We start from the raw sequence: 22640 nt of genomic DNA, 5'->3' as shown, positions 1-22640 counted from the left end.
AGATACTCTTTACTTGAAGTAGGTTTAAACAAAGAGAGACCTCAAGTTTCCATTTGTACACATAAGAAGAGTAGGGAATGTTCAAAGACAACACATAAAGAGGGAGGGAAAATGTGCCCATAAATACACTAGATAAGCTTCAGTGAAAAGCAGCAATGGCGGGGGTGGTGTGGGGTAACTATATATATCCTGATTCTTTTGCAGTTTGACAAAGTTAATGATTGACGTCTCCTAGATTTTCCACTACATTTTCTCCAGCTTGTCTATTTGCTTTGATTGATGATACTTTACCTCTTGTGGCCCAAGGATGACTACCCTTGCTTCTGTGTAGAGATTAATAATTGATTAGTGCATAGCCCGGAATCTTAGTAAAAGGGAATTGGTTACTTTGGGCTGCCATTTTTTGTCAACGGGGTAACCTACAGGAGAAGGAGGCGATCCAGGAGTGGTGGCACAAAAATGAAGAGGATCCTGGTTTTCCTCCTTGCTGTAGCCTTTGTGCATGCTCTAGAGAGAGGTAAGATTTCCAGTGCCGTGACGATTTGCAAGAATTCTCACTAGTCTAATTTTGTTACCATTTAAAAGAGGGAGAGAGGGAAGAGCGAAAGTGGGTTAAGCTTAAACTCAGATGTGACATATAGTTTTCTAATAGGAGAGCCAAGAAGAATCTCATGAAAGAAAGAAAAGCTATATGATTTGTCATTTATCTTTCCCCGCTTTCTTAATAACCAAGATCTAAGAAAATGGTTCAAAATTAGAATTTTTTATTTGTTAAAAGAGAATGCAGAGGGAGGCTGTGATCCATCACTAAGCTTTGTCTCTCACTGCCATTGAGAGCACAAAATACCATATCAATGATGCATGAAGTCAACCGAGTTTTTTTTTTTAACTTCTTCAAGGAATCCTCTATTATGTAATATTTGAAGCCACATTATAGTTTCTAAAATATCTCACATAAAAGAACTTAACAGCTATGAAATATGACTATTAAGATCTTTGAGCTATATTTCTCATTAAGTTCATTTATCAACTAATGTCTTCATCTTTGAGCAATATACAACTTTGTGGCAAGTTCCCAAGCTGCAAAATTTGTAATCTGTCTCAGTTTACTTTCTGGGTGATTCTTTAATGCTTATAAAAGGAACCTGCATTCATCCCGCTTTGAAAAGTTAAAATTTTCATGTAGTGCTGCCAGTTAATAGCTTTACCCAAGTCATATGTTAGAATTCATATGAACAACATTTAACCAGTGGAATAAAATGTGTGCACCCCAGGAATCAGTTATTAACTGTGACAAGAATAACATTACTCCTGCCTTTATTGTTTTTTTACATTCACTTTTTTAGAAAAAAATCTTCGTCATTCAAATTATTTTTAAAGTTTGTCTTATTCATGTATGTGACAAAACCTCTGAATAGCCCAGGTCCCAAGAAACCCTGAAAGCCTATTCCTTTTCCCAGGGTTTCCCTGGGGCAGATCTGAGCCTGGAAAGTCCTCCTGAACTAGTTCCAGATCTGGATCTTCACAATACAGAAAGTCCAGTAATGGTTAAGTCCTGGGACTACATGTGAATGCCAGAATGTGCCATTTTGTTCTACTGACTCAGTAAGGATCCACTGGATTGACTTCAAACAGTTACAGTGCTTTGGAGAATACCAGTATTCTGCAACCTCTATGTCAACATCTTTTAAAATTCTCTCAGCCCGTGATATAATGGATGCTAAAAACTTCAAGCCAGCTCCCTTGAACTGAACTTCACGATGAATTTGGTTAACTATGTGCCATAGCTCAGATGATGGCACCTTAGACATAAAATACAATTATCTACCTAATAAATGTCCAATATTTGGTGACTGTAGTCCTGAGCCATCAGTCCTGGGTTCTATAACACCTGAGCACAACCCAAATACCAAGTTGATGATTTACCTGAAAGCTAGGTGTGCTCACTACTGGCAGAAAGTGTACACATTAAAGGAATTGAGAGGAATTTTAGATGCTGGAGGATTGGTTAGGGTTGCAGTTCTCTCTGTCTAGTTCTTGAGAGTTGACCGCTCACCCACATCATTTATCTAGAACCCCTTTTCCAAGGTGTATGTCCCTCATTTCAGAAAGAAGTTTCTATATCCAAATATATTTAAGAAATAAGCCATACATTAGTCCTTCTTGGCTGGTTTATGATAAATGTTTTTGATTTCTCAGAACTCATAGGACAACAAAACAAGAAGATTTAACACAGAGTTTCCCAGACATATCGGCTGTTTCCTAAAATGCCTATATCCTATAGAAATAGTCTCTGGAAAACATCAGCTCCAGAATGTATACAATATGAACATTAGCTCCAGTCAGGCCCATCCTCGAATATCAAATGGCATTGGGGATTCAGCTCATAAGCCCTTGTATACATCTTGTGAGAGAAGGGCTTACCGAATATGCTAAATCTAAATGATATAATATGCACTTTAGCTACCCTGTGAGTGACAAGAAAATTATGTCCACCAATTGCCTCCACTTGGCTTCTGTATTCAAAACTGGATAAAGCACTAATCCAAATTGTATCTTTCCCCCTTCCAAGAAACAAGCAAGAAGGCTACTGACACAGCCTCACAATCACCACAGAAATAATGCTACAAGAAACAAACCACTGCTGTTTATAGGAGATGTCGGCAAGAACATTTTCCTTTTGCTTTAAACATTTCATTCTCATCATAATTTAATTAAACATGATATCAAACAGCAAGAACAAAGTAAATTTCCCTCGGGTTGCTGGGTAAGCTGTATTTTCCTTTCTCCCAGTTACCTGTAACAGTCCTAAGACAATATGGTTTAACCCAGTCTTCCTATCAACCACCGAATCATTCTGTTTCTCTTTTCTACAAATTGACCACCACTTGTGAAAAACAAATCTGTCCTAAGTTTGATTCAGGAACTTAGCTATACAGAATGCTAAAGAGAAGCAATTTAGAGCAAGTAGATATTCTAATTTCCCAGATATGTCTATATTTTATCTCTGCAAAGCAAACATAATGGTGACTGAGGAGGTGACACGGGATTTGAGATCTACATGATGAAAAGAAGACAGCTATGTAAATATCCAGAAGTATGTTTCAAGCAGAAGGAAGCCAGGTGCAAATGTCCTAGACTAGGAACAAATAGGACCTGATCTAAGTTCACAAAGCAGCCCAAGTAAAAGCTTAAAAAGGCTTAGATGATAAGGGAAAGGAGGAAGAACTGAAGTCAGAGAAGTATCTAAACTCGATCATCAAGAGCAATGTCAACCTCCTTGGACATCAATACCAAAGTTATGCTTCATTGTTGTCAAGTGAAATGCCAGGTATGAACTCACCATCACAGGTGGGCTATGGGGGTGTGTACACACACTTTAAAAGGTCACAAGGTTGATCTCTATAGGAAGAAGTTGAAATCATTAAAAAGGAACTGCGTGGCCTCCCTCTAGTATCTGTAGTCACTTCGCATGGATCCGCCCCTGTCTGCTCCAAGTTCACATATAGAGAAGGCTTCCCTGACCAGCCTACCTACCAAGAGCACCCACTACATTTTTCTCTATCCCCTTACCCCATCTCAGTCTCAGTTTCCTTTCGTTTTTAGCACTCATCATCTTATCACCAGCTGTTCATTTGTTTTTTTGTAATGAAAGTAAGATGTAGGATGTAAAACTCCATGAAATCAAGGACTTTTTGTTCCCGGCTGGAATTCTCATTTTAGAACACTACTTGCCATACAGTACAGTTAGGAGACTTTTTTGGGTGTAAAATCACAAAATTAAGGTTATTAGAGTTCCTACTTCATAAGACAGCTTTGAGTATTTAAGGAAAATTAAGGGGCTTTCCTGGTGGCTCAGTGGTAAAGAATCCACCTGCCAATGCAGGATATGTAGGCTTAATCCTCGGGCCAGGAAGATCCCCTGGAGAAGGAAATGGCAACCCAATCTAGTATTCTTGCCTGGAGAATTCTATGGACAAAGGAGCCTGCGGGCTGCAGTCCATGGGATAGTGAAAGAATCAGACATGATTTAGAGACTAAACAGCAACAACAAGAAATGTCAACTAGGACACATTACAGATACCCTGGAAGGAGTAAATTTTAAGTCTTTTGTTATTTTCATTATAAAGCACTGACACTAGATTTTATGCACTGAATAAAATAGCTAATAATTTACAATGTGTCAGCTTAAATCTTTTAGATACATTTGCTTCATCCTTACACCATGATGAGCTCAGTACTATTATACCCATTTTATAAATGGAGAAATTGAGGAAAAGAGGGGGTAAGTAACTTATCCAAAGTAACTGAGCTAGTAATTGGTGAAATCAGAATTTTACATCAATTCAGTGGTTTTACAAAGGCAATGCTCACAATCATTGCTTCACTGCCTCTCATGAGACATGTAGCTGAAACAGTCTTTAACTAATCTGAGGACAGGTATAAGAGAGAACCAGTCATTAACACTGATTTAGGGGGAAGTAAGTGAAATTCATTCTGTCCACCAAGGTCATCCACAACTGATCCAAACCTCAGTTCATCCCTATTCCATGAAACCGGCTCTGCCTTCTAAACTTCCCTATTTTTAGGGCACTATCACCTCTAAGCCATCTACATTCAGTCTTGCAGAGCATTGTTGGATTTTATTGTATCCATTTGTTAATCTATATTCAGTCACTTTCATATTCTATAAATTTTAGCCCTGAAATACATCAGCCTTGCACAGAGCCTCCTCAGTGTTCCCTTTTGTCTGCATAGATCTAGTTCTCAACACCTGGGAACACTCCCTCTTTTATCTGCATGCTAAGTTGCTTCCCAGTCATGTCCAACTCTTTGTGACTCTATGGACTGTAGCCCACCAGGTTACTCTATCCATGGGCTTCTCCAGGCAAGAATACTGGAGTGGGTTGCCATGCCCTCCTCCAGGGGATCCTCCTGACCCAGGGCCCAAACCTGCACCTCTTATGTCTCCTGTATTGGCAGGCAGGTTCTTTACAACTACAGTTCCATTTCCTTATATTCTCCTTGTACAGGTTCTTGCTCCCCTTTACCCAGCTATTGTAGTGGCTTCCCTAACCAAAACCCTACCTCCCATTACTTCCCCAAACAATCCAAACTAAAAAACAAAGCAAAATTTGACATAATGTGGTAAGTAGAATTCAAAACTGAATTATATGCAAAGTAGAATCACTATTGAGAGGCTACTGAAATGATACTGATGGAATGGACATAAATTTGAGCAAACTCCAGGAGATAGTTGAGGACAGAGGAGCCTGGAGTGTCAGAGTCCCTGGGGTCACAAAGAATTGGAGACAACTTAGCGACTGAAAAACAACAATGAAATATAGGGGTGAACATGCATAGCTGGCTAGAGGGATTCTAGGAATCAGACTGTCTTATACAAATCCACACCAATTCTGGTCTCTGTTTGGAGTCACTTGATGGCGGGTAAAATCTCAGGTTTAAATATTAACATGTATGGTAGGCAGATAGAGAGTCCTCCAAAAATGTCAACATCAGTATGCCTGGAACCTGCAAATATGCTAGCTTACATCACAAAGGGGAATTAAGGTTGCAGGTAGAATAAAGGTTGCCAATCAGCTCTTCTTAAAGTAAAAAAAGACAGAAAGTATTATCTGAGTGGGGCCAATGCAATCACAAGAGAGAAACAAGAAAATCAGTCAGAGGAAGATAGTGCTAAGGAAAAAAGGCACAGAGAGGTACAAAGTTGCCAGTTTTGAAAATGGAGGAAGGGGCTCTTGAGTCCAGAAGCATAGGTGTCTAGAGGCTGGAGCAGGCAAGGAAATGGATTCTCCCCTAGAGCCTCCAAAGCAAAGAGAATTCTTAAAGCAGTAGGAATACCAGGCCATCTGACCTGCCTCCTGGGAAATCTGTATGCAGGTCAAGAAGTGACAGTTTGAACTGGACATCGAACAACAGACTGGTTCCAAACTGGGAAAGGAATATGTCAAGTCTGTATATTGTCACACTGCTTATTTAACTTATATGCAGAGTACATTATGCAAAATGCTGGGCTGGATGAAACACAAGCTGGAATCAAGATTGCCAGGAGAAATATCAATAACCTCAGATATGCAGATGACACCACCCTTATGGCAGAAAGTGAAGAAGAACTAAAGAGCCTCTTGATGGAAGTGAAAGAGGAGAGGGAAAAAGTTGGGTTATAACTCAACATTCAGAAAACTAAGATCATGGCATCCAGTCCCATCACTTCATGGCAAATAGATGGGGAAACAATGAAAACAGTGAGAGACTTTATTTTGGGGGGCTCCAAAATCACTTGCAGATGGTGACTGCAGACATTAAATTAAAAGACGCTTGCTCCTTGGAAGAAAATTTATGACCAACATAGACAGCATATTAAAAAGCAGAGACATTACTTTGCTAACAAAGGTCCACCTAGTCAAAGATGGTTTTTTCAGTAGTCATGTATGGATGTGAGAATTGGACTATAAAGAAAGCTGAGCACCAAAGAATTGATGCTTTTGAACTGTGGTGTTGGAGAAGACTCTTGAGAGTCCCTTGGACTGCAAGGAGATCCAACCAGTCCATCCTAAAGGAAATCAGTCCTGAATATTCATTGGAAGGACTGATGCTGAAACTACAATATTTTGGCCACCAAAGAATGGATGTGAAGAACTGACTCATTGGAAAAGACCCTGATTCTGGGAAGGATTGAAGGAGCAGAAGGGGACAACAGAGGATGAGATGGTTGGATGGCATTACCGACTCAATGGACATGAGTTTGACCAAGCTCTGGGAGTTGGTGTTGGACAGGGAAGCCTGGCATGCTGCAGTCCATGGGGTCACAAAGAGTCAGATACAACTGAGCAACTGAACTGAACTAGAGCCTCCAGAAGAACAGAGCCCTGCTGACACCTTGATTTTAGCCCGTGAGATCTGTGTCAGACTACCCAACAGAAATATTAGGCAGTAAGTGTGTGGTGAGTGAGTGAAGAGTGAGTGAAGTCGCTCAGTTGTGTCTGACTCTCTGCGACCCCATGGACTATAGCTTACCATGCTCCTCCATCCATGGGATTTTCCAGGCAAGAGTACTGGAGTGGGTTGCCATTTCCTTCTCCAGAGGATCTTCCCGACCCAGGGATCAAACCCGGGTCTCCAGCATTGTAGGCAGACGCTTTACCGTCTGAGCCACCAGGGAAACCCTATTATGTGGTAATTTATTACTATAGCAATAGAAATATAATACTGTAGGTTTCCGGGCCCTGTGACAGGCTGGGACTTCCCAAAGGAAAAGAGTCAATGAGTGAAAGCGTTTCACTTTTGATAGATTACAGTTTTATTGACCAGATCCAGGGGGAGTTGGCCAGGAGGTAACTGGGGTACATGTTAACTCAATTCCCTGATTCCTAGGAGTTTGGTTTTTACCTTTTCTACCATTTTCCTTGGACCAGAAAGTAATTTAGCCTGCCACCGGAGAGAAGGACTGCAGCAAGTTATATGGGATCCTTATCACAAGGCATAAAAATTGCATCTTGTACTATGTACTGTCAGTGGATTTTTACCTTGAGAAGAACTGCTAACATTCATTGAGTTTTAACCACATTTTGTTGTTGTTCAGTTGCTCAGTTACATCCGACTCTTTGCGACCCATGGACTGCAGCATGCCAGGCTTCCCTTGTCCTTCATTATCTCCTGGAGTTTGTTCTAATTCATGTTCATTGAGTCGGTGATGCCATCCAACTATCTCATCCTCTGTTGCCCCCTTTTCCTCCTGCCTTCAATCTTTCCCAGCATCAGGATCTTTTCCAATGAGTTGGCTCTTCGCATTAGGTGGCCAAAGTATTGTAGCTTCAGCATCAGTCCTTCCAATGAACATTCAGGGTTGATTTCCTTTAGGATTGACTGGTTTGATCCCCTTACAGTCCACATTAGGCAGGAGATATGCTATATAGTTTTACATAGATTAACGTATTTCATAGAACAGCCTTAATAACAAGGTATTATTTCACTTAGATCCTAAGATTACTCTTCCTTGAATACAACTCTGAGTTCATGCCTCTACATGAATGCATTTCAATAGATACCCATTATCTTAAAAAAAAAAAAAAAAAAAACAAGTAAAACTTTGGTGACCACTTTTTCTAGTATTTAAGTTCCTCACTTCAGTTTTATTGGATTACTCGTTCTCTAGCTATGACTGATTTTCTAACTTTAGATATTTTTTTCATGTTGTTCTCTCTACTCAAAATTCCTCCCCCAGTTCATTTATCCCTGTTAACATCCTGCCCATCATTTGTGGTCCACTTCAAGTGATAGCTCCTTCCACAAGTCTTTCTAAAGGCTCCCTTCCATTCTAGGAGTTCAAGTCTTCTATGGCGATGATCACCATTGCTGCTATTGGTGCTGTGGTCTTATTCTTATCTCTTCCATCAGACCTCAGTTCCTTAACTATTGGTGGCTTTCAAATTTCTTATATGGTGCTTTATCATGTTATTTATTCTTACGCTGTTTTAAAAACCAAGACCTGTAATGCATTCTAAGTTTCCAAGTCAGGATACCAAAGACAACACTCTCACACATGCCAAAGGTGGAAGAAGGAAACTTGCTCCCTTATCTTCACCTCTGCAAAAGCATTTGTAGATGACAAGGTGCTCAATTTGGGCAGTGAAGGAGAGGTGAAACAAGACGCATGGAGGAAGAATGCCTCCTTTGGGACTTTGGTGAGTGTAGCATCTATCTGGGCTACCAACCATGTTGAACCCAAAGACATCACATTTGAGTGAGTCTATGAGGCTATCCTCTACTGCAATTGTAGTATCTGGGCAACTGACCCATTGCTCTGCTATCTTCTACTGTTTGTGAATTTTCAACATCTGAAATGTTCCACTGATGGCATCCTAAGAGGTACAGTTAATTTCTTTTAGATTAGTCTATAGAAGTCAGGCAGAACTCTAGGTTCAATATTAAAAAGAACTGAATTTCAGCCCATTGACTTAAACTCAAAACCACATACTTGCCTGCAAACATCAGTATGAAACCAAATCAATAGTTTAGGTAATAATGATTTAAAATATCAATGGAAATGAACCCCCCCAAGAAAACTGAAAAAAAAAAAAGTACTAATTTGATTACCACTTCTTCATTGACAGTGTTTCTTGTGACATCTAAGTATTTTTGTGATTTTTTTTTTTTTAGTTTCAATAATCAGGGCAACTTCCAACAATGTTTAATTTCTCAACTAAAACCACTACTCTGAATATCTAGCCCAACTCGTCCAAATGAATAGTACAAACCATATTCTTTAAGTCTAAAGAAATAAAATAAAAGCATGAGTATATTGACCTTTTCTGACATAGATGAGTCTGTCAGTGCAGAATGGAAATAAAAATGTCAAAGGAACAAAACTGCAAAAATGTAAAAGCCCAACAGTTCTGAAAGCCCATGATTCTCCAGAACATAACAAGAAAATAGCAACTTAAGACAGTTCCTAGCATCCTGCTTGTTGTTGTTTTTTTTTTTTTTTTTAATTCAATTCAGTGTTATTTAGGCTTTAACCACAGCTCCCGCTATACAGCTTTTCTAGAGGATCAATATGGTTTTAGAGAAAGATTATAACAATAGTTAAAGCATTCAGAATAATCCTAAAGTTTGTATCACCAGAGTGAGTATCATCTTGTCTATCCCCACTAGAGTAAAAGTTCCACAAGGACAAGGTCATGTCCATTATGCTCTTTATTGTATATTCAGTACTGAACCCAATGCCTGCCACAGAGTAAGTCTTCAAGACATGTCTGTTATATGTATGAACACGTATTGTCAGCTGTGTTGAGAAAGGTGAAAGATGCATGAAGCAGTAAAGATTTCCCAAAAGTAAACCAAATGTTTTCAGAATCCCAGAATGAGGCAGAAGTTACCAGAATGTTTCACAATACAGATAGAAAAGGGGCGTGCTACTGCAAAAAGCAACTCTGTTGAGGACATTTGTAAACATTGAGTGCTGAGGACTCGGGATGTGAAAATGATTTTCCAGTGTCACCAGGATTATGCCAATATTTACCAGAGCTGCATCAAAGTCCAGACTGTCCTCTTCCTAGCCACGTGACACATGAAAGAACAGAGTATGACATTTGAAATTCATTTGATATAGGGTTTAATCATATGAATCAAAGTGAGCTCAACTGGTGAGAAAACATTATGCAGTAGTCCATGGAATAAGGAATCAATTTATAATAAATCACATTTTAAATTAACTTCAGCATTTGCTACTTTTTAGAAAATGAAAAAGTGATTAGCCTACTCACTTAGCCAGTTAAGCTCCAGATCTTCTCTTTGAATAAATGAATTTTTTTTTTTTTTTTGGTCAGAAATATTTAAAGTAATCCACCTAAAAGATACACGGTGTAACAGCTTCCTCTACGGGTAACTTTTGTAAGAGCAGTTTTATCTTATATTTCAATTCTAAATTTCTTCAGTGCCTCTTTTGGGCTTTTCCCCTTTCTTCTGTCTTGCCTAAGGCTGAATATTCCAAGCAAACATGGCTCCAAAATCATTTTCAGTCTTGTGTAGTTGATCTAGCTTCTCAGTTTTCTGTCATTCTTACTAATAATAGTTAGCATTCTAACTAAAAATACCCAGGAATTCCAATGTGCTGTCTGTACAGACACAGTTGATTTAATTAAAGCTGTTTAAACAAGAGATAATCTGTAGTGCCGTCTACTTGTATCACATTCACAGGCGCTCACATTCCCAACACACTGAGAGGCTCTACTTCCTGAGTGAAGTGAGAAATCTGGAAAGCTAGAAACAAAATAGATCCTTAACTGCTCAGAGGTGTCCCCACTTAATGCAGGCCCTCATTTTGCATCTTATTGAGCGGTCACATTAAAACAAAAGTGACCTCTGAAATTTTATACGGAGAGTTTATTAAACAAAGTTAGCCCTTTGCATTGAGGATAAATGAGTCCTTATTCCAGCTATTTTTGTGTGTGGCTTGAAACAATAAGCTTGGAAAAAAGATTGTATATAATTTCTTACTACTTCAAAAAGGGGTGATTTTGCAACTTTTAGAAGTGACCTGGAAGATCATGAGGATACGACTGTGTGCTAAATCCAGGACTCTATAATGTATGCATGCACACATACTTAGTCACTCGTTTGTGTCCGACTCTTGGTGACCCCATGGACTATAGCCCACCTGCCTCCTCTATCCATGGGATTTTTCAGGCAAGAATACTGCAGTGGATTGCCATTTCCTCCTCCAGGGGAATCTTCCCAACCCAGGGACTGTACCCGTGTCTCCTGTGTTTCCTGCATTGCAGGCCAATTATGTACCCACTAAATTATCGGGGAAGCCCCCAATACACTGCTATTTAAACTCCATTTGAATATTTCTAGGAAAAAACAAACTCGCTTCAAAAAGCTGTTCATCATTTCAGTTACTAATTAGCCACAGCTATAAAATTCTCTCACATTGAACTAAAACCTGTCAGCCATTTCTCTCCGCTCTACCCAGGAATAACAAACGTTGCTGACATCCCCATACTGCCTCTTCTGTCCTTATAGGAGGACAGCTGTATCCTAAAATCTTTCCCTCTGCGTCCTAATCTTCAGTCCCACCAGATACCATTAATGATTAACAAAATTCCTGCTTTATTTTGACCTTTTGAAACTGACAATATCCAACCTTGTAAATAAGTTAATAAATTACAGGAAATGTACTAGATATGAAGGTTTATCAGATAGTCAATAGAGTATAAAAAGCTATTGTCAATCCTAGTGTTTTGTCCTAGTTTCCAAGATAATGTTATATTTGATTATGTAATCACTTTCTTTGTGATTTTGATGAGTTAATCCATTATTACAAAATGACACTTAAGAAAGCTTTTGCCCCTCAATTCTGACTTTTCACCTTGGATATACACGTTAAACAGTTCACCTGAAAGACTTAGGGTGCAAAAGCTTCCTCTATGAGCAGTTTTCACCAAAGTCAGGCATTTTCACCATTAATTCAAACAAATCCTAAAGAGAATCTTTTTAAAAGGGAAAAAAACAATCTTATTCAGTCAGTATCCAACCACAACCACCTCCACTCCAAATCATAAAATGAGAATTTCTACATGTAAGCAATATATGATATAAAATACGCAACTAATGAGAACTGTATAGCACAGAGAACTCAATACTCTATAATGGCCTATATGGGAAAATGATCTAAAAAAGAATAAATAAAAAATAAAAATAAAAAAGAATAAATGTATGTATAACTGATTCACTTTGCTGTACACCTGAAGCTAACACATCATTGTAAATTAACTATATTCCAATTTAAAAATAAGAAGAATTTCTACCCTGTGTTATGTATATTTATTCTTCTGTGGAGTTGAGGCAAGGACATGTAGGTGGTAAAAGGCATACCAGTAGTTGCCATCATATCACCCAAGATGGATTTCCCAATATTTAAATCCAAGAGGATGAGTTATTAAACATCAAAACAATTTAGAATAGGAACTGGGCCATTTATATACTTATTTTTAAAATATAGCATCAAAATATTGGGAAATATCCTAGACTTACTTGAATGAATGATGAATCAGGGATGAACACTGACTGCCTTCCCTGTGTTCTTCCACTGTATATGTAATAGGTATGTTGAAAACATGGGTCTCACCATCAACAAAGTATTCATTCCCAACCACCACATCCACATCCCCAACCACAACAAAGTACTCATTCCCAGCTAGTGGGAACTAGCTCTTTCCAACCACTTGGAGGGACTTAAAAGTAGGGTTTTTATTTTTCTGATTACACAAATAAGGTCTTATGTTCCTTTTGAACCTCAAAATAACGACCTCATAATAGTCATGGTAATCTCTGGTTAGTTTAATCATCAAAAATTTATAAATTCAAATGTGTTCTTTTTTATGGCTGAGTAGTATTCTGACGTCTATGGGGTCGCACAGAGTCAGACACAACTGAAGTGACTTAGCAGCAGCAGCAGTATTCCATTGCATGCATGTAGCACAGCTTTATCCATTCATCTGTCAAGGGGTGGGAAAAAGGGTGGAAGGTTAGAGGGAGGTTTAAGAGGGAGGGGAACTATGTATACCTATGGCTAATTCATGTTGATATATGGCAGGAACCAAACCAATATTGTAAAGCACTTATCCTTCAATTAAAAGTAAATTTTTTAAAAATTGTAAATTCATTATAGTGGGAAGTTTGACTCCCCCAGGTCATTTGTATATCAGTCTTGCTGCCTTTAGTGGCAAAGGGAATCATATACACTCCACTGCCTGTTCTCTTCTTCTTCGTCCTACTCTCTAGGCTGCTTTTAGTTCCTCCAGGGTTAACACGAGGGAAAAAGAAGCCAGCAGGAAAGGTAAGCAGCAGCAGATCCCATTCAGTGGGCAGCTTGGTGAGGTAGCGTTCCTTTCTCTGGTTACAGATGTTCAGAGTGAACACTTTCTTTTTGTGGGTTCTTCGGAGATCTCTTTCCCCATCATCCCTGGTGATCACTCACATCATCTGGCAACTTAAGAGCTCCCTCTGGCCCTTTGATTTTCAAATTGTCTGCATCTGCACAAAGGCATCCTACTGTTTGTTGGTAGCCTATTGCTTTCTAGATAAACGTCTCCCTACTTCAAAAAAAAACAAAAACAAAAAGTGAGGTAGGATGATTCCAGGCCAGTTTTGCTCTCCTGCCCAATCAGCATCAGGTACACAGGTCACAGCAGAGTCTCCCTCTCACAGCCTAACCTTTATTGCACCAGGCACTTAACCAGCCCTTCTAAATGTACAGATTTCTCGAGGCTGAATCAGATACCTGACCATGCCACCGCATCTTCCAAGGATCACCTATCAAGTTTGAACGTGTTCTTTGAAGCCCTTCTTACGATGCTTGAAGTGAGGAGAAGCACTCTCTTACCACTCTCTCAAACCCATCACATGGACTGACAACTTTCCCCAAACCTTATTTTGCCTAATTTCCAATTTTTCCCTCAGCTTACCCAGCCTTCTGTTAGAGTCTGGAGGTGTGAATGAAGCAAGAGTGGCAACACCAGGCCTCACACCCTGCCTTGAAAGGCCTGCATGACTGTGCCTAGTGCTTCACTTTGGAATGTAGACATGCCCTCCATTTATTTACTTCTTGGTTCATTTGAGCCCTTGGATGAATCTGAAGCAAAGAAAAGAGGGAGGGATAAAAAGCTTTCTTTTAACATTATCATAAAGAAGGCTGAATGCCGAAGAATTGATGCTTTTGAACTGTGGTGTTGGAAAAGGCTCTTGAGCGTCCCTTGGACTGCAAGGAGATCCAACCAGTCCATCCTAAAAGAAATCAACCCTGAATATTCATTGGAAGGACTGATGTTGAAGCTGCAGCTTAATACTTTAGCTACCTGATGTGAAGATCTGCCTCATTAGAAAAGATCCTGATGCTGGAAAAGATTGAAGGCGAGAGGAGAAGGGGACGACAGAGGATGAGATGGTTGAATGGCATCATCGACTCAATGGACGTGGGTTTGAGCAAGCTCCAGGAGATGGTGAAGGATAGGGAGGCCTGGCGTGCTGCGGTTCATGGGGTCACAAAGAGTCAGACATGACTGAGTGACCTGACAACAAAAAAAACACTTCCAATTTACTAGTTGGCATATACATTTTGATTCACCTACTTTCAGTATTATTTCATTCTTTTTCTTAACTTAATTTTCATTAAAGTTTATAGAATGCCATCAAATAGTATGCCATCAAATTCTGATCCATTGTGAGAAACAGAAAGGCATGACCAAAATGAAACCGCACAAAGATATTAAGAAAATGCTAGTTTTGTATCAATGAATCATGTCCCTTTGTATATACACATTTAATGGAGCATTCATTTAAAGGGGAAAGATTCAACTTTTCTATTTCTGATTGTCAGGTCGAGATTATGAGAAAGATAAAGTCTGCAAGGAACTTGCCAGCCTGGGAAAAGATGACTTCACATCTTTGTAAGTATGATGTATTCATTCACTCTTCTTGGTTACCTGACCTTGAACGAAGCTCAATGTGAGGTAACTTCAACTCAGCTTCAGGGGCTAAACTGAGCTCCACTGAGATGAAGAGGATAGAGTCCCAGGGTCAAAGTGGGCAGAGATGTTAGGCATGTGGAGGCCATCCAAAGATTCAAGCTGGACTACCACTACCATGGTCTGAGAATTTGTTAAAAGTTTACCAATGAGTTGAGAGAATAAGCAAGCATAGTTTTCTAAGGTGAATTAAAAGGCAGCAGTATATGCTAGGACTAGGGCCAACAACATGACAAGGGCAAGAACAGGTTCATTCAGAGAAGCTTGAGAGAGGAAAGAACATGAGGCTGCTTTGATGGAACCCCTCAAGTCCATCTTCTACTGCTTTACAAGATGAGATTTTGTTCTAAGTGAACCTATTTTTAAAGTCAATGTCCTATTTTTATTAGTCAAGAATATGTGTGCAAAATTCCACTAAAAAAAACAATGGAAGAGACTTCATATTAAAATATGCACAAACATGAAGACTTTTAAAAATTCTGAGTATGTTCATTTTTCTCCTCAGGTCAATGGTCCTATACAGCAGAAAATTTCCCGGTGGCACCTTTGAACAGATCAGCCATCTTGTGAATGAAGTTGTCTCTTTAACAGTGACCTGCTGTGCTGAAGGGGCTGATCCTGACTGCTATGACAACAGGGTAGGGATATGTGGTTGGCCTCATCTGTTGTGGCCCATAGAACAGAGTCGAAATAGCCCTTTACATCATATCTTGGGGGAAATCTTAGACATCAACCCAGCTACTCCAAGTTTAGGGGAAATATGAAGCCTATTATCCCAGAACTCAAATTTATTCTAGTATAGTGAACCAATTTTGTCCATTGGTCCTACAAGGTTCAAATGAGAAAACTGGGATGTACATTAATTCATGAACCTCCTGAAATAATTCTATTATTCTGTATATCTTAGAAGCCTACCAATATGCATACCTGTATCATGCCAAGACTGGTACCAACTGCCCTGGAAAAACTTAGCATTGGTTTCAAACTATTTCAGGGTTCAAAAATTGCCCTATATATACACACACACTAAATTCTGCATTTTCTCCATTAGAGTATATCTGCAGAAATTTAAAACACTGAAATGAGTTTCAAATATATATGTTTCCAAATGAGTTTCAAAATATATGTTTCAAAATGAGTTTCAAAATATAGACAGTAGCTAAAAGAGGTAAGACTACATGCGTTTCTAGCAATTTACTGATACTGTCAATCAGGCCAAATAAAAATGGCATTTAACTGCATCTTGATAAATGCCCTACAGGCAAATATCTCCCTGTTCAAAACTGCAGCAGTCAACCAACAGAAACAATGTTCCAAAGATCTGATTAGAATATACTCTACACAGTGACTCTTACCCATTAATTGCTTTATCTGGCCCTTATCTACTATCTAAGTATTTTCTCCCATAAACCACAAAAGCACATCATTTCAACCCTACCTTCTGCACTGTCAAAATAAACAAGCAAGCTACCAATTATAATCAAAACAGAACACATTTTTATTTCCATTTTATTTTATATATTTGCTAACCCATCCCTTGACCAGAGATGGTCTCCAAGATTGTTAGAGACAGATCATAAGAACAGAAATGGCATTGATGTTTTTTGGATTACATCTTCCTTCTCCTATTGTTCAAAGCAATTTTTTTTCTATAAATATGTTACTTTCTTTGTAAACTTTTCTTATTTGGAAGAAAGTAATAAAGGAAAAATAGGGAAGTTGCCAGGCAAAGAAATGGTGAAAGGTTCACTGTTTACTTCTGGTTTGCAAAACTAATATCACATTGGTTTCCCTCATTGACAGGAAAAATCTTTAGAAGGTTTATCCTAAAAAGATAACTTATAAAGTAAGTGTAAAAATGTCAAAGTCTTTTTCCCATGTAAATCCTCAAATAATTTTTTCCATGATGACTATTTCTATTCCATACATCAAATTATTCCAGATATCAAATTCTTCCCAAAAAAGTTTGTTGCTACAATTGTTTGGTGGTATTACCATGGGCTTAGTCTGCCCACATGAATCAGTCTACCATTGTTGAGGCAGTAAATTAAGTTGTAGCACTGCTTCAACCATGATGCATAGGAGAATAAACTTTGGGGCTTTGGGAAAAAAACAGAACCTCAGGCCTCATCTTTGACCTACTGAATCAGAATTTCTGTGTTATGCAGCCCAGGCATTTCCAATTTTTATACAATCTGTGATATGATGCAAAAGCAGGTTCAAGAACCACTGTGTTTTCAAGAACACAGATCAATGTTGAAGACCAAGGCAGTCAAGGATTAAGAGTCTGTTCAAGTAACAAAGCGAAGGGAGGAGGGCAGAGAGAGGTCACATTCTCAGCATAGTATTTAGAACAGAATGCAGACGGAAGATCATATCAGAATCAATGGAGTTTTTTAAAAGGACCTCCCTCATCTTCAGAAATGTTAATATCCCCATAGAGAAACACTGAACTAGAGTATCCAACCTCTAAAAGGTGTAGTCACACATCGTCCACTCCTACTCTGAGTCTTTTTTTTTTTTTTTTCAATTTCTCCTTTATTTTTTTTTTTCCAGTGGGTTTTGTCATACATTGATATGAATCAGCCATAGATTTACATGTATTCCCCATCCCGATCCCCCCTCCCACCTCCCTCCACCCGATTCCTCTGGGTCTTCCCAGTGCACCAGGCCCAAGCACTTGTCTCACGCATCCCACCTGGGCTGGTGATCTGTTTCACCATAGATAATATACTCTGAGTCTTAACATAAGACTCTATACTTGCCTATAACTAGAATTATGCAACTTGTCATGGACAACTTTGTTTCCAATGAGAGTTTTCAAATTTAGAGCTAAGATGCTATATACCAAGTGGAGAACTACAAGCCTAGAAACTTGTAGGTATATGAGTTTGTTTTTCCTTTCTCATCCTAGACTTCAGCATTGTCTGACAAGTCCTGTGAAAGCAACTCTCCATTCCCAGTGCACCCTGGAACTCCTGAGTGCTGCACCCACGAGGGCCTTGAAAAGAAGCTCTGTATGGCTACCCTGAAGCACCAGCCACAAGAATTTCCAACTTATGTGGAGCCAACAAATGACGAGATCTGTGAGGCATTCAGGAAAGATCCCAAGGGGTTTGCTGATCAGTAAGCAGCTTTCATCACATGTAAAACTTCAGAGTACAAAATAACAAACATGTTTAAACTAACCCCCTACTCTGTATAGACACCTCTTATACCATACCACAACCCAATTTCCAATAACAGAAAATTGGCTGTTACCCAAGACAGCCCATCTTTGTCAGTGCTGATTATTATAAATGCCTTTTCTCAGATGAAGATGAAAGCAACTTTCCCAAACCCCCACCTTCTGTCATCCTAGTTCTAGTATCTGAAGCAGAATCACCTGGAACGCCTCCATCCTTGTGACATTTCCAAATATTTAACAGCAGCTATTGTGATTACACTTATGTTAGAGATCTTTGCATGCTCCATCTGATAGGATTTTATTGCTGTGCACAAGTATTTAACTCCAGGTAGAGCATAAGAAATAGCTTTTTCTCATTCCTACAGTACATCCCCAGAAACAGCTGTGAACAAGATACATATTGCACCCCATAAGCAAACATATTACATTTATCTTCTCATTGTTTAATATTCTTGAGGAGATCATATATTGATTCTTTAGACTTAGAAGACCATAAAAATGAAAAATTGAAAATATTTGTGATAATAGAATACATGTATATATACATAGAGAATATATATATAGACACACACAGAGAAGTCAAAAGAAATGTCATTAAAGCTGGCTTTAGAAATAAGTCAAGGTGATAATTTTATAAAAATTGGTTGGTTTGCCCATGCATGTAAATTTTCAGAGAGGATTTTGCCCAGGATTTCACTCTTTAGACCCTTAGGGGTTTATACTCCTAAATATGAATTTCAACAAATAAACAAGCCAATATATAACAATTGTCTAAACTAAAAAGATAATGAAAGGTAATTGCATTACATTCATTTTATTTTTTTTTTATTAGTTGGAGGCTAATTACTTTACAATATTGTAGTGGTTTTTGTCATACATTGACATGAATTAGCCATGGATTTACATGTATTCCCCATCCTGATCCCCCCTCCCACCTCCCTCACCACCCGATTCCTCTGGGTCTTCCCAGTGCACCAGGCCCGAGCACTTGTCTCATGCATCCAACCTGGGCTGGTGATCTGTTTCACCCTAGATAATATACGTGTTTCAATGCTGTTCTCTCACAACATCCCACCCTCACCTTCTCCCACAGAGTACAAAAGTCTGTTCTCTACATCTGTGTCTCTTTTTCTGTTTTGCATATAGGATTATCGTTACCATCTTTCTAAATTCCATATATATGCATTAGTATACTGTATTGGTCTTTATCTTTCTGGCTTACTTCACTCTGCATAATGGGCTCCAGTTTCATCCATCTCATTAGAACTGATTCAAATGAATTCTTTTTAATGGCTGAGTAATATTCCATGGTGTATATGTACCACAGCTTCCTTATCCATTCTTCTGCTGATGGGCATCTAGGTTGCTTCCATGTCCTGGCTATTATAAACAGTGCTGCGATGAACATTGGGGTGCACGTGTCTCTTTCAGATCTGGTTTCCTCAGTGTGTATGCCCAGAAGTGGGATTGCTGGGTCATATGGCAGTTCTATTTCCAGTTTTTTAAGAAATCTCCACACTGTTCTCCATAGCGGCTGTACTAGTTTGCATTCCCACCAACAGTGTAAGAGGGTTCCCTTTTCTCCACACCCTCTCCAGCATTTATTGCTTGTAGACTTTTGGATAGCAGCCATCCTGACTGGCGTGTAATGGTACCTCATTGTGGTTTTGATTTGCATTTCTCTGATAATGAGTGATGTTGAGCATCTTTTCATGTGTTTGTTAGCCATCTGTATGTCTTCTTTGGAGAAATGTCTGTTTAGTTCTTTGGCCCATTTTTTGATTGGGTCATTTATTTTTCTGGAATTGAGCTGCAGGTGTTGCTTGTATATTTTTGAGATTAATCCTTTGTCTGTTGCTTCATTTGCTATTATTTTCTCCATTCTGCGGGCTTGCTTTCACCTTGCTTAGAGTTTCCTTGTGTGCAAAAGCTTTTAAGTTTCATTAGGTCCCATTTGTCTAGTTTTGCTTTTATTTCCAATATTCTGGGAGGTGGGTCATAGAGGATCTTGCTGTGATTTATGTCGGAGAGTGTTTTGCCTATGTTCTCCTCTAGGAGTTTTATAGTTTCTGGTCTTACATTTAGATCTTTAATCCATTTTGAGTTTATTTTTGTGTATGGTGTTAGAAAGTGTTCTAGTTTCATTCTTTTACAAGTGGTTGACCAGTTTTCCCAGCACCACTTGTTAAAGAGGTTGTCTTTTTTCCATTGTATATCCTTGCCTCCTTTGTCAAAGATAAGGTGTCCATAGGTTCGTGGATTTATCTCTGGGCTTTCTATTCTGTTCCATTGATCTATATTTCTGTCTTTGTGCCAGTACCATACTGTCTTGATGACTGTGGCTTTGTAGTAGAGTCTGAAGTCAGGCAGGTTGATTCCTCCAGTTCCATTCTTCTTTCTCAAGATTACTTTGGCTATTCAAGGTTTTTTTGTATTTCCATACAAATTGTGAAATTATTTGTTCTAGTTCTGTGAAAAATACCGTTGGTAGCTTGATAGGGATTGCATTGAATCTATAGATTGCTTTGGGTAGTATAAGTCATTTTCACAATATTGATTCTTCCAATCCATGAACATGGTATGTTTCTCCATCTGTTTGTGTCCTCTTTGATTTCTTTCATCAGTGTTTTATAGTTTTCTATGTATAGGTCTTTTGTTTCTTTAGGTAGATATACTCCTAAGTATTTTATTCTTTCTGTTGCAATGATGAATGGTATTGTTTCCTTAATTTCTCTTTCTGTTTTCTCATTGTTAGTATATAGGAATGCAAGGGATTTCTGTGTGTTAATTTTATATCCTGCAACTTTACTATATTTGTTGATTAGCTCTAGCAATTTTCTGGTAGAGTCTTTAGGGTTTTCTACGTAGAGGATCATGTCATCTGCAAACAGTGAGAGTTTCACTTCTTCTTTTCCTATCTGGATTCCTTTTACTTTTTTCTGCTCTGATTGCTGTGGCCAAAACTTCCAAAACTATGTTGAATTGTAGTCGTGAGAGTGGGCACCCTTGTCTTGTTCCTGATTTCAGGGGAAATGCTTTCAATTTTTCACCATTGAGAGTAATGTTTGCTGTGGGTTTGTCATACATAGCTTTTATTATGTTGAGGTATGTTCCTTCTATTCCTGCTTTCTGGAGAGTTTTAATCATAAATGAGTGTTGAATTTTGTCAAAGGCTTTCTCTGCATCTATTGAGATAATCATATGGTTTTTATCTTTCAATTTGTTAATGTGGTGTATTACATTGATTGATTTGCGGATATTAAAGAATCCTTGCATTCCTGGGATAAAGCCCACTTGGTCGTGGTGTATGATTTTTTTAATATGTTGTTGGATTCTGTTTGCTAGAATTTTGTTAAGGATTTTTGCATCTATGTTCATCAGTGATATTGGCCTGTAGTTTTCTTTTTTTGTGGCATCTTTGCCTGGTTTTGGAATTAGGGTGATGGTGGCCTCATAGAATGAGTTTGGAAGTTTACCTTCTTCTGCAATTTTCTGGAAGAGTTTGAGTAAGGTAGGTGTTAGCTCTTCTCTAAATTTTTGGTAGAATTCAGCTGTGAAGCCATCTGGTCCTGGGCTTTTGTTTGCTGGAAGATTTCTGATTACAGTTTCGATTTCCTTGCTTGTGATGGCTCTGTTAAGATCTATTTCTTCCTGGTTCAGTTTTGGAAAGTTATACTTTTCTAAGAATTTGTCCATTTCTTCCAAGTTGTCCATTTTATTGGCATAGAGCTGCTGGTATTACTCTCTTATGATCCTTTGTATTTCAGTGTTGTCTCTTGTGATCTCTCCATTTTCATTTCTAATTTGGTTCTTCTCCCTTTGTTTCTTAATGAGTCTTGCTAATGGTTTGTCAATTTTGTTTATTTTTTCAAAAAACCAGCTTTTAGCTTTGTTGATTTTTGCTATGGTTTCTTTAGTTTCTTTCGCATTTATTTCTGCCCTAATTTATAAGATTTCTTTCCTTCTACTAACCCTGGGGTTCTTCATTTCTTCCTTCTCTAATTGCTTTAGGTGTAGAGTTAGGTTATTTATTTGACTTTTTTCTTGTTTCTTGAGATAAACCTGTAATGCTGTGAACCTTCCCCTTAGCACTGCTTTTACAGTGTCCCATAGGTTTTGGGTTGTTGTGTTTTCGTTTTCATTCATTTCTATGCATATTTTGATTTCTTTTTGTATTTCTTCTATGATTTGTTGGTTATTCAGAAGCGTGTTATTTAGCCTCCATATGTTTGAGTTTTTAAGAATTTTTTTCCTGTAATTGAGATCTAATTTTACTGCACTGTGGTCAGAAAAGATGACTGGAATGATTTCAATTTACCAAGACCAGATTTATGGCCCAGGATGTGATCTATTCTGGAGAAGGTTCCGTGTGCACTTAAGAAAAAGGTGAAGTTGATTGTTTT

At 38.5% G+C, this 22640-nt stretch overlaps 1 protein-coding gene across 2 annotated transcripts in view; it reads left to right on the top strand.

Annotated features, from left to right (window-relative positions):
- The first annotated feature begins 304 nt into the window (after positions 1–304).
- Positions 305–22640, top strand: part of GC (GC vitamin D binding protein) — a 48525-nt gene continuing 26189 nt past the window's right edge. The window contains exons 1-4 of one of the 2 annotated variants that reach the window (XM_043448354.1): positions 305–517; positions 14903–14972; positions 15556–15688; positions 17965–18176. In XM_043448354.1, the coding sequence (XP_043304289.1) occupies positions 460–517; positions 14903–14972; positions 15556–15688; positions 17965–18176 (473 nt within the window). In that variant the 5' untranslated portion in view covers positions 305–459. The remainder of the gene's footprint in view (positions 518–14902; positions 14973–15555; positions 15689–17964; positions 18177–22640) is intronic. The other variant, XM_043448353.1, reaches the window with a different exon arrangement.

Source organism: Cervus canadensis, chromosome 26, assembly GCF_019320065.1.
Source record: "Cervus canadensis isolate Bull #8, Minnesota chromosome 26, ASM1932006v1, whole genome shotgun sequence".
Lineage (NCBI taxonomy): Eukaryota > Metazoa > Chordata > Mammalia > Artiodactyla > Cervidae > Cervus > Cervus canadensis.
Note: the sequence above shows the minus strand (reverse complement) of the source record. Positions and strands in the feature narration are given on the sequence as shown.